The sequence below is a fragment of the Formica exsecta genome, unplaced genomic scaffold, assembly GCF_003651465.1.
Source record: "Formica exsecta isolate Colony F162 unplaced genomic scaffold, ASM365146v1 scaffold90, whole genome shotgun sequence".
Classification (NCBI taxonomy): Eukaryota; Metazoa; Arthropoda; class Insecta; order Hymenoptera; family Formicidae; genus Formica; species Formica exsecta.
This window is the reverse complement of record NW_021853667.1, coordinates 344,226-358,043: the sequence shown is the minus strand read 5'-3', so window position 1 is coordinate 358,043 and position 13,818 is coordinate 344,226. Positions and strand designations below refer to the sequence as shown.

Below are 13,818 nucleotides of genomic sequence, written 5' to 3'. Positions count from 1 at the left end.
GAACACAAGTTTACACCCCCCCCCCCCAAAAAAAAACTGAAACCAAATTTTTGTTTGACATTTGTAATTTCTCAAAACACAGGTGTGTGTGTGTATATTGTACTTTTTCCTTTCCTATAAGATACTTGTTTCTTCAAAAAAATTTTCTTATTTCATTTTAATTAAAATAAGACAATTTATTGGAACATAATTAACAGAGGCATCTAAAAAATTTGCAGTAACCATTTTTTTATCTAATCTATAATATATATAAATTTGCAGTAACCATTTTTTTATCTAATCTATAATATATATAATTTTACGGCGGAAAACAATGGATTCTCTAGGTGAGCTAAAATAAAATTCATTTTGTTGTACATATTATTAAATGATAGATAAAATATACAATATATTATATAATATTATTATATATTATATAATATTATAAAATATTATATATGATTTATAATATCTACTATATAAAAAGCAATGGGACGAGATTAAAGAATGTAAGATTAAATATTGTTTTAACAGCGCGAGACGTTTCTGTGTCACAACGGATAATTCAAATAGTGACTATTTTTAATATTCATGTAAAAGCGGAGCGTTTCATGTAAAAGCGGAACGTTTCATGTAAAAAAGATTGAAAAGACATGATTAATCTTTATTCTCCAGTGTCCAAAAATTCAAAATCGCTATTTGCGAAAATCGAGGATTGCCGCGCGTTTTATCTAATCCATAAAATATTTCCATTTCTTTTTTTTAAATGAACTATTCTCAACGTAGTATTAAAGGATAATGAATCTTAATAAGTTTCGATTATACAACAATAAAATAATAATTCAAGCCTCTTGAAATTTTATTCCAAATGAACTGCTAAATACGTATATATTGTTGCGTCCCTGCGGGTCGTCTAAAGCGGTTATTCATGAATCTGCTGTATTCGTCTCCGGTCTTCGGGAGAACGTTGCTAAGCGTTGTTGTTAAACAACGTCGGACATCTTGGGAGAGATCGGCCATCTTGAGTCTCGCGACGGATGTAATTCCGGGCGGACATATTTGAGATACGATTACCGTTATTACCCGTTCTGTGTTCCTTGTTCATTTGTGTGTTCTGTGTTATTATTAAAGTTCCTTTTGTTCTTTTAAAAGAGTGTTAATCATTTACGTCGCGGTACGCGAGTGCCGTTTGTGTCGCGCGTGTTCGAGTATTATCGAAGTCGACGCGCGGACGCAACAATATATAATGTAAGCTGTCTAAAATCTGAATCCCCGATGTATGTTTTGCTGCACCGATTTTTCTGACACAACTACCAATTTACATACACGAGTGAATATAATCCTTCCCTAGAGAGGAGAATATATATAATCCTTCCTCCCCAATATCTCCCTGTCTCTTTTTTTACGTATGCTCTTTGTCATCTTCAATACTTTTACTAGTACTATTTATAAGTTTGATAGAGAATGAATATAAAATTATTCCGTATATCTCTCCAACATCGTGAAGTAATAAACATGATTAATATTAGAAGATTGTCCCCGATATCAATATTTTATATTGATGTTCTTTAGATCGCTTCTTCAATAAAGTCGATTTGCTCCGCAAAGATATCCTATCAAGTGTACTAAATTCCGTTAGAAAGTTTCGGATAGTTTTAATACCAGATATTACATTAGCGTTATCGCAACTCCAATAAATTTAGCGCGTTTGACAAAAAGAAAAGAAATACAAGATACACAAAATTGGTCTCGTTGGCAATAAATCATTTATGTGGACATTAACTGTAAGAATTATTCGCCTGGTTTTTCTCGTTTCTGACGTTATACTCTGAGATGGCTCGGCAAGTAGCTATTGCACTACCTAATGATAAAACTTTTCATCTAATGGGTTCTGTTAGTATTATGTTTATTGTATTTTAAACTGCACTACTTTAATAAATCAAGTCATAGTGGTGCACATGTCGACCATTTTTAAAATTTATTAAACAGAGACTTGCTTATAATAATCTCTGAAAAACTGCAGTACACGGTCGTTTCTCTTATTTTAAATAAATATAAATGGTTAGCAAGCATTAAAAGTAACTTTCCATAGCGGCAATCTAATAAAAAAATGCGTAGCATTTAACGAGTGTGAATTATTTCTTTCTATTTCTTTCTCTCTTGCAATGAATACTTCAATCTACGTGTGTAAAAAATTACTAATTTAACACAATATTCATACTATTTAAAGTTATCTTTTTTATTATGGATTATTAATATTATATCATTACGGTATATTAATCTGAAGTCGATCTTTTTTTCTTGACAAAAATATCGAAGAACGAATAAAGTTTTTAAGCTTTTCAATAAGCGATTGTAAAAGACGTTTCAAAAATTTTTAAAGATGGAAACAGAAATATAATGATTAAAGCTATAATACGATGTTCAAATATTGTAACATACATCCGTTCATAATAAGTCGAAATAATCAAATAAAATATTGGTAACCAAGATCTTATCATTTTGCGATTATAAAATTTAAATGTGTAATTTCCAATTGCGCTCGTCATTTCACGATACGATCAAAGTGACGAAACAGTTGCATCAACGATAACGTTATAAACCGTACAATTTAGAGCGGTAACTTTATACCTATATGATTCGGGAAGAGATGTTCGTGCGAATTCGTACAAATGTTGATATCGTATATGTTATAAGTTTGCGTAACGATTAAACTTGCTGGCTGTCATACCGTGTATCAGATTAATCATACGATAATGTATCACAATCTAGATTAAATATACACATGACGTCACGCATATATTTCCGAGAAGTCAGTGCTTACTAATCTTGTAACTTTGTATAAAACTTATCCGCCGTTTCTCTCGGCCTGCCTTACGGCGATTCATATATATATGATATCAAGTGTGTTAAAGTTTTGTGCTCGAAAACATCATAAAAGTTTAGATAATAAAGTTCCCTTCTCCACCGGATTATTCTATTTGTAATCTTTCTGTAGCAGAAGCATGAGTCCTAATATTTTTACCACAATGAGAATGTAACCTCGTTCAGATGTTGAGAATCTGAAGAAGCGAGAAAGCTATTCTTTATGAAATATATCGCTCGAAACTCGGTAATATTATTCGGTCAGGATATCACATACAAGTTAAATGGTTGAGGGCTTTGGGGAAGAATGAAACGATACGATATCGTTTGTATGAAACCGAGCGGCATTCAAGGAGAATTGTGTCTATATGGGATTTGCGCACATTTGTTTCTTTGATCCGTCTTTCAACAAGACACAAACACACACAACCAACGCTTTGGAAAGATAATCCATCCTACGTGAGAAAAAATACACATATTAGTTATCGTAATGTTAATTATTAAAATAGCACTTCTTATTCACGATTTTTAATATTTTTGAAATAATACCAAAAACCGAATTTAAAAGCAAAATAAAGAAAGAGATAAGCTCAGTTAAATTCGATAAGTTAATTAATAAAGCTTCTACATACTATTTTGCAAATTTATCAATAATTATCATATATTTTATGTCTTATTACATGGATTAAACTTTATAAATTATCAAACAAAATTGTGTTATACATGTATTTATGAAAATGAATCTTCAATTCTGATTATAAGACTTGATTATAATCCGAATTATTATAATCCGATTAGTATGCTCATATTGCAAAACATTTATCCTTGCTTCATAAATAGCCGTCCGAAAACGAAGAAAACAGATTCTCGTAACATGATAAAGTTTTGTCTTTAATAGCGAAATTGCAACAAAATATATCATACATAGCTATCACAACATAGATTTTACGTCCAATATAAATTATTACTCATTAATCTTAGGATATTTTGAATCTTTATTAAAGCATTAATTATCTATGCGTTAAACCATTATTCTACGTCTATTCATCATATCAATGGTATCGAAAAATATCGTACGTACGCGCAATTTATCCCATTTTTCAAAGTGTCAACTTCAAAGTTTAAAGTTTTAAAAGAGCGAAGACCACACCTTATATTAATAAATAGCCGAATAAAAAAATTGATACACGCTAGCCATCAACTTTATCATAACATTTTATCTTATAATATACGCACATTTAAAACATTCAAAGTTTAAAATTAATTCTTTTTTGAAAAATTAGATCGCTACATCTTTTATAGCTCATATGCTTTTCACATCATTGATAACTCTGTACAATAAAGTCTCAGAATTATCGTAAAACTGACATATGATATTTCTCTTACGAAATTTAGAATTAATTTCTCTTTAAATTATAATATTTATTACAAATTTCTATGCTTAAGTTTAAATTAAAAGTCAAAATCCATTTCAAATCGAATACAAAGATAATATTCCATTATTTACCTTTTTGAAATTTAATTCCCGAAAAAAATTCTTTATTTATTAATTTCTGATAATAATTGAAGAATTATTAACGTTTCAAAAATATTTTTATTAATAAGAATCACTTTGAAATTTTCGTAGATAGATGCATATCAATTTTACCTTGCTATTTTTCCCTCAACCTGTGTGTGTATAATCCTTGTAGGTATTATATAAAGTAAAATACACACAATGTATTATCTAATAAGAATATATACCTACAATCCAATCTATATGCAGATAACGTAATATAAAATAATGACTATATCAAATGTTTGATCCGTACATAAAAAGCAGATTTTATCAACAGGTTTCCGCCTGTACGTTCTTTTACCCTTGAAATAAATTCATTGCTAATCAAAAAGCTTCGAAGAAAAATATCAAAGGAAAATACAACGTTACTTGGTAAATAAACGAAAAAGTAATTGGTAGCATAATACTGAAATATTTTTTACGTTCTAATCCGTAAATGATAATATTCTGTATATGTGTATATTGGTTTAAAAAAAGAGCACACACACATCCGAAAATCCGCGAAATGGATTGTACTTTTCTCTGCCCCTATTATATAATATATATATTATTATATATTATTATATAATAATATATATTATTAAAATATATATTATAATAATATATATTATATAATATATATTATTATATAATAATTGCAGAGAAAAGTACAATCTGTTATATAATATATATAATATATAATAATCGGCTCATAATAGTCAGCAATGCAAAGTACAAGCGAATATTTGGCACGTAATTTAGCTGCAATCACATTGATAAAATTCCAATGAAATGGATTACACCGGCTCAAATGCTTTAAAACTGCTTTACATTTCTAGTGTATTTGTATTCTTCGCGTGGGTGCATATGAGTTATACTTAGAAGAGAAAAGAGCGATCTCTATCCTCTTTTGTCTACTTTATTAAAATAAATATATAGAAATTAAAATTTTGTATACATCACATATTTGAATAATATTGCAAAAATTATTTTTATAATTTTTGCAATATTATTCTATAAAGCGAAAATTTTAATGTAAAATTGAAGTTTTTGCTTTATAAAATAATGAAAAATAATATATGGTCTCTCAAAAATAGTTTATTATATTTTTTATTTTTTAGACGCATTTATTCAAATATAAACTTTTTAGGCTATATTAATTTTTTAAACAAATATTGATGCGTAATTTCGCTGCGTTTGCTGGTACAGGAGATGTACCCCAATTATTATCTAATATCAAAAGTCATTGAATAATTGTAATCCTAAGAGAAACAATAAAATTTTTATTTAAAAGTCATTGATATGTAAAAGAATATCTCATTTTTATATTAATAATTATATATTAATATCCGATGTATTTAGCTTTGCGACAATATCATTTAAATTTCATGAAAATTCTACGGTTCAAGTGTCACCGGTGCTCCAATAAAGAATCCATTATTAGGAGAGTGGACACAATAAAATTTAATATTTTATATCCTTCAAAAGAATATCTTTTGCCGAATAAACTATATTAAACGGTACGGTACCAACCTGGCGAGAGCGCAACGATAGCGGAGATTGTCGTCGCGGTCGTCGAGAAGACGGTCAGAAAGGACGACGCTTACAGCTTCGTCGCGCGCGTTCACCCCTAGAACTTCTTACTGCGCGATAGACACGCTGTAAGAGGAAGGAAATCGCGTATTCTTGCACGGGGATGATCCCGAAATGAAATCACGAATTTCCCGATTCGGTTTTATACAGCAACGGAGCGGAATCGCGCGACGGCGGGATGGACCGCGGCGACGAGTTGGATGCAGGCGCGGATGGTCCACGGGCGACGATCCTCGGACGAAGAGGACGAAGAGTTGCGAGTGACGCGAGGGGTAACCGCCGGCGAGAGAGGCTTCGGGCAATACCGTGCGACAGAGTGGCGAGAATCCGTCGGAGATCAGCCCTTAAATACGCGCCGCATTCCAATTGCCATGCGCGCGTTTTATCGGGGCGCGAGAGAGAAATCATATGTTGACGCGTAACTTCTCGCCCACTTCGCCCTTTCGCATGTCCCTTCGGTTTCTCCGCCTGTCTTCTCGCAACGATCGAGATGTGACGCGCATTTTCTTATTCGCGACGTATGAAATAAAAATTTCACGTTAATCTGACGCGGGGGCAACTTACATAACGCAACGTTTGACGCGTTGTCGCCAAAAGAACAATTATGATCGCAAACTTGTTGCTTTCGCGAATGAGACCGCTAAGCGATATGCATATAAATTTTATGAGGCTGCCAAAGAAAGATATGATTTGATCTTTCTACGATAAAGTACGACACGCGAGAGACGTAACAAAAATCATAAATAATAACAATGATAAGGTAAATAATAAATCTCATGTGTAAGAGATAAAAATGATAAATAAAAAGGAAATAATATATTAATGAAATCATAATGGAAACAATAAAAATTGTATGTGGCTTTTGTTATGTATTCTACACCGTATTTTTTATTTATATTTTTTATTATAGTGTAATTTTGAGTTTAATTTTTTAACCCTGTCACACAACTATAAAATTGAAGAGTCAAAAGAATGATTGAAAACTTTTTAATTATTATTAAGAAAAAAACGCAATGTAATATTTATATAAAGAAATATATTCTTTATAAAAACGTCATCATTTGTGATTATTTGTCGTGGGATTTACGTCATCATCAAGACCTCACTTTCGAGAAATACTCTGTCTATAAACTTGCGTGGAATATGTAGTAAATAGTATGGAATTTATACGCGACCATATACATAAAAAACTACATTCGAGTATATCTTATTTAGTATATTGAAAATTTTCTTTTGAGTTGATTCCACGTGTCTTCTTACTTTATTAGATATAATAAAAAAATAATATATAATTTAATTTATATATTTTTCTATAATTTATAAAAACTTTCAACGCAATCTGCGAAAAATTTAGTATATAATAAAAAAAATACATTAAAAAAAATTAATCTGTGTTATACTCTTACTGTACTTAGAGATCTCTTTTCCACCCAGTTATAATTTTTATGGTTTTTTGATTCAAGTATTTGTCATTTGAAGCAATAAAGCATGCATTTTGAATACGATAATAAAATTATAAAGTATATAAAAAAACAATAATCATATAATAAAATGCTATAAATTTTCGAGAAAATTTTTACGAGTAAAGTTTCACATGTTTAATCTTTTTTTATTATATTTAACAAAATTTATTATAAATATTTAATTTCAGCTTAGAATATTAAGTGGGTTATTAATTTAATTTTAATACTATATACACGACATTGACAATTATTAATGATATCAGTTTAGACGTAGTGGCATGAATATTCATAATGCTTCATTTGTCCGACATTGTCATGAACATAATGTACATAATATATAAGATGATAAAAAAAGATTAGATTAATTGAAAAAAATTGATCTTGTTAGAATTATACGATCTTGGTGATACAAGCGATTTGCTCGCTCCTATCTCTTGCCCGCTATGTATACTTTAAAAAGAAAAGATTTGATCAGCAACTTTAAGGATTTAAGGGAAAAAAACTATACAAATTTTGCATCCATTCAAGGATGCAATGGATATTGAATATAAATAACGATTAATATCAGTATCAGTAGAAATGTCATCGATTTATTCATATTATCGATTATTATTAGTAGAAATTTCATTGACACGATTCTATCCTAGATTTGTGTTTCAGCGAAGGCGTCAGGTGCGATACGATTAACGATTTTTCGCGACATCTATACAACAGATTCTCCCATGTAAGCTCGAAATTCGCTGTTATGTCGCTTTAGCTATATATTATCTAAATACTGATAATAGTGCTGGAAAATACACTATAGAATTCGAAATGCAATGACTGGTTCGTTACATTAACAAATGCATTATAGCTTCTGTTGATACATAAAGATAATATAAAATTTTGAAATAATATTTCTCTTGAATATTGGAGTTAATTTATATTCACATTATTAATTTAATTTAGTTGTATAAATCTATAGATTTATTTAGTTATCCGTTAGTTATCCGTTTAGTTATCCAAGCAAGAAATGTCTCAACATCCACATATATACAGGGTGATAAAAAAAAACATTTAATATTTATATGGTAGATAGGATACACCATACTGAGTAAAAAAAACCTACGTGTCGCATGCAACGTGAGAAGAAGATAATCTGTCTAAACCTTTATCTTGATATTTACAGAAGGCGTTCCATTTCCATACACGCTTGGCATCTTCTTCTTGCGAATCACAAAGATCCGCATTCGCCGGTTGATAACAACTGACTGATTGCCGATGAAATCTTCTATTATGAAGTATGTATGGAAATTGAATTGAGGATATTCAGAACACGGTTTATAAACATTGAAGTAAACATCGCTTGCGACACGTAGAAGCCAATAAGTCAATCATGATAATAACATACAAAAAATGTTAGATCTAAATATCTTAGAAACGATTGAGTTTCGATCATATTTACTAAGGTTTTTTTTACTCAATATGGTGTATCCTATCTACCCTGTATATTCTTCGAATCTTGTATATTTCAGATCTTTTCTAATCAGAGAATCGTCAATATTTTTCCTAGATATTATTTTAATAATAATAATGATTTTAATAATAATTATATAAATAAACAGATTAACTGTTTTCTCGTTTTTAATAAATAATGAAATATATATATCATGAGAAAAGATATATTTCCGATTATGTGATCAAACAGAGAAATTATTTTATTTCCGGATTCAATATTATTTCTTCTTATCAACGATTTTGGGACGAAAGCTATACGCGATTGTTAATGAACAGTCATTTCTTCGAATTTTATCCCAGCGCTTTTTAACGATGTCCTTGTGCGTGAACAGGAGCAATTGCTTCAAATAAAATAGCTAAGTTATGTGTGTTAAGATATGCATTGACATTCATCTCTTGTCGATCACGTAGAGAAAACCGCATAGCAATTCGATTCCACGAAAGATCGAGTTCTATGTAAAACGCTTGGTTATTCCACTGATCGAGAATTCGTTTTGCAGCGTACACTTTATACGATTTACATTTTCATCACTTACGTGACGCTTATGTCATCACGTTATACATAAATCGAATTATCCGTCCTATATATCTTGCAGCAAAAAATGCCTCGATATCGTTTTGATAATGATAATTTTAATAACAATAATCAAAGTACAGACTCTTTAATATTAAACAAAATAAACAATAATCTGATCGAGTAGTAATTAAGAGTCAGCGCGGGAGATAGTGCGCGTACAATATTTGTGATTTATTACAATAAAACACTCATCGATTTACATAAACGTTTCGACCCCTTTTTTGGGTCTTCATCGGTATAATATTTAAAAAAAAAACCAAAATCAAACCTATGCCATATTATTCGCAATTAAGCAGACTTAGCGCAATGGAAACCGAGAATCATTGAAAAAAACCCAATTGTTATGTTAATCGGAAACTAATTAAATTTTCGATTAACATAACAATTGCGTTTTTTCCAATGATTCTCGGTTTCCATTGCGCTAAATCTGCTTAATTGCGAATAATATGACATAGGTTTGATCTTGGTTTTTTTTTAAATATTATACTGATGAAGACCTAAAAATAGGGGTCGAAACGTCTATGTGTCGATGTGTGTTTTATTGTAATAAATCACAAATATTGTACGCGCACTATATCCCGCGTTGACTCTTAATTGCTACTCGATCAGATTATTGTTTATTTTGTTTAATAACAATGTTCTCTTATTATAAGAAGATAAATAATACAAAAATTAATTAAATATTATTATAAAAAATATGTTTCCGATTGTAATAATACCATCTTAAATTGCTTGCCTTAATTATAAATAAACATGTAAATTTATGTAACTCTCTGTAACATTTGACATTTTATAATCGAGAATAGAATTCTATTTGTTAGAACTTTTCGCAAGACAAATTTCGCTTATACACGAAATACTAAAAAACTACAGTGTTGGAATAATTACTTTTTCTTTCCGACATACGCGATATTATACGGATATTAAAAGCGCATACTGCAACATTTGCATATCATTTACACACAATATATACGTATATCACGTCACATTGTAAAAATGGTCGATAAATTTTGATTCTTTTTTCAAAATTCTCATAGTAAATTTATAGTTTGGCTTACAGTAATTGTTATATAAATCATTGTCAGAAGTTCACTCCAGGAAAGGTTGAATAAAGTTGAAATTATGGATTATTATTACCCTTATTTCATGATCAGTTCTTTCATGCGTTATTTTGTGAACAACTGTCATCGCATAGAGATCATGTTTGACAATTTAACAATTTTCTCGTGATATCACCATGTCGAAAACTAAAGATTAGCAGTTATATAAATTAAGAACGAGTTTGATATTGTCTTCGAAGAATAAAAAAAGTGTGTGTGGTGCTTCGAACTTTCACCTTACAATTAAAACTATGACCTGTGAATTATTGTTCACTCAGGAAGCGTATCATGCATCACGTCAGGGACGGCAGAACAGAAAATTCCCACGTATGGTCGCGGTCCCTCGTAGGGGGAAGGGGGAAGGGGGCAGGCGAGTTTTAATTTTTTTTTTGCCGTAAACGGTAAAAATAACAATTTTATTTATAGAAACTTTTTAAATATATTTATATGCACTTATATATATTATTATTATATATTATATATTTGTATATATTTGTTAAATATATTTAACGTTTCAAATTAAAAACATTTGGTTAGAGACAAGATGAGATACTTAAAGATTTAATGCTTCAAATTAGTGCAAACGTTGCAATACATTTCGAATTTTTCGAAATCCAAATCCAGCTTCTTTGTCATGTCGTAATAAATATGTAGAATCGCAATGTTATTAAGACAATCTTGCAACTTCGCTTTAAGATACAATTTCATGTGCAAAGTGCAAACTTGTGCAGCAAAGAGGTCACGTGATCGAAATAGACGAATGATTGACGACGTCGTCGAAAATTTTTCTTCGTTTAATTTTGAAATTTCTTATAAAAAAACAAAAACGTCAACCTAAAATTTACGTATGGTACGCCATATGCTATAAAATCTCAAGTATGGTATGTACCATACTGACCATACTGGTTCGTCCGCCCCTGCATCACGTGATTTGCGATTCTACATATTATTTACTTTTCAGTCTTGATAAAACAACTTTAGTTTTCTACGATACACGCGTCTTTACGCATCTCTTTTCCGCAAGTGTGTCCACCCCTAAGTACGTATTATGTATATTTATTATCACCGCATATATATGATAATAATAAGAAAAATCTGTGACAAATGAAAAAAGTTTGATGAAAAAAAGAAAGCATTGTGCAGTGTAAAAATATAATAATGCAACAAATTATGTAATTTTTTATTTTTTTCATTTTATTATATTATATGTTTTTTATTTATTTGTAAATAATTTTTGATAAGAATTTTTGATTGGAATATAACGTCATATTATATAATGTTACAGATATTTTAATCTTAAACATTTTAGATCACTGCGATCAGCATGTTTCATTAATTTATTAAAACTTTTCGTAAGAATTTAACAGATTTTACTTGTTCATATACATATACGTAACGTTCATAAAAGCATTATTTCTGGCTTAACTTACAGAATATTAAAAATTTAGTCCCTTATATATCGTGGATGGACCCCACTTTGTGGATACAGAGACGTTACTATTACTACAAATTATAAGTATCCTGTTCGGATACTACTCGGATTAACAGCCACGAAATGCATCAGATAAATCCCGATTTCTTGAATGCTCAGTCCGGGAATTCAGAAAAACCATCTCTCGAATCATGCATCATGCGTTCAAGAATAACACGAAAAGGAGATGGCAATGGTACGCATTTTTTATATTTTTCTATAGATTAAATGGATTAGACGTAGAAAAATATTCTTAATCTTTAATTCTCCACATATATTAAATTATGAAAAGCACACAAGAAAGAGAGAGAAAATTATCTATATACGCATGTGTAAGAATAAAAAAGGCTTTTATCTTTAAAGTCTTTTATCTCAGAAATACAAAAGAGCTAATTGTTTAACAGAGAAAGGAATCTTAGGTTCTAAATATTCATTCTGTGGCATAAAATATTCTTGATATATCAGATTTTTATCACGAAGGAAATTATTTATTATCAGAATTATTATAATTCTAATATATAATTAATTTAATTTTTTTTATATAATAGCTCATCAGATATATAAGATTTGAAAATGTTTTAAGATACGAAAATGTTTTATGCGATTCATGCCAATTAAGATATACGAGTTGCAATCAATATGTCAAATATTTTTTAAACATTTTACACAAATTTTATTACAATGTACACATGGTATAAAAATATCAAGATGTCTCCCATAGGCAAAATAATTTTATACCATAAAAAAACATAAAATTCTACTTTTAATCTATGTTAATTTTTCAATTTCTTATTTAAAATTTTGAAGTATTAACATAAATATTTAATTATATTTTTGAGATTTTTCTGCGTGTTTGCGACTTAAAGATAAAATATTTTATTTGCATATTCTTATTTGCTCAATTATATCGATCGCAACAGATTTCATTGAATACGGAGTTTACATCTGTTGGCGATGCTTATCGGTCAAATTAAATTATCAGGCGCATCTGCTGTTTTCCCCTTGCTTCATAATATCATTTTCTATCTCTGTTTTTATTTATCTCTATTAATTTTCCTGACTGTCCGTTATAAACACAAAAACCACACAAATTAACTACAAATATAATCATCTATAGTTTAAAGAATCTACCCTTGTATAAAACGGAATGTTCCAGATAATCAATTTTTTTTTTAAATTATTACGCGCAACCAATTTTTTATTTATTCTTTAAACAAATATTTAATACAATAGATTGCATAATTATGGAGAAAAAATATTTTAAACAAAACAATTTTATTATAAATATTCGAAATTGTAAACATTTTTATAAATAAGTCCTTTTTAAGAACATTACGTTATTATTCCTAAGATAATTAATTTTGGAATCAATTTAATTTAGCAACCTATTTAAAAAATTATATGTAAGTAATAAATAATATTACTAAATTACTCACGCCGCACACCATCGCTTCGTCCGTCGTTTGACGCCTTCCCAAACTTCCTCTTCTTCTCTTGCTCATCTTTTGCTGTTTTCTTATAACATTCACACTTGTGAAAATGTGGTTAATTATATTGAATATAACGATCGCGACACTTTGCACGGCACTCGATCACAAGATAATCACACGCGCGCGTACTTTATTATATCGCGACGAGAGAATAATGCGAAAAGTATGATTCGCTCGACACTCACGAAATCAAAATTATGCGTCCCTCACTTCAACAATGCTATATATCGTTAATATATATATATA

The 13,818-nt window shown here is 29.7% G+C and overlaps 2 protein-coding genes across 4 annotated transcripts in view; one reads left to right on the top strand and one right to left on the bottom strand.

The window, feature by feature from the left end:
- LOC115245086 (myosuppressin) overlaps window positions 1–8,680 on the bottom strand; it is a 14,827-nt gene extending 6,147 nt beyond the window's left edge. The window contains exon 1 of one of the 2 annotated variants that reach the window (XM_029823190.1): window positions 8,604–8,680. In XM_029823190.1, coding sequence (XP_029679050.1) covers window positions 8,604–8,623 — 20 coding nt within the window. In that variant the 5' untranslated portion in view covers window positions 8,624–8,680. Of the gene's footprint in view, window positions 1–8,545 lie in introns of both variants that reach the window. The other variant, XM_029823191.1, reaches the window with a different exon arrangement.
- Window positions 8,681–11,572: 2,892 nt separating this feature from the next.
- The window catches only part of LOC115245083 (acyl-CoA synthetase short-chain family member 3, mitochondrial), an 18,667-nt gene continuing 16,421 nt past the window's right edge, over window positions 11,573–13,818 (top strand). For both annotated transcript variants that reach the window (XM_029823187.1, XM_029823185.1), the window contains exons 1-2: window positions 11,573–11,650; window positions 12,044–12,278. In XM_029823187.1, the coding sequence (XP_029679047.1) occupies window positions 12,235–12,278 (44 nt within the window). In that variant the 5' untranslated portion in view covers window positions 11,573–11,650; window positions 12,044–12,234. The remainder of the gene's footprint in view (window positions 11,651–12,043; window positions 12,279–13,818) is intronic.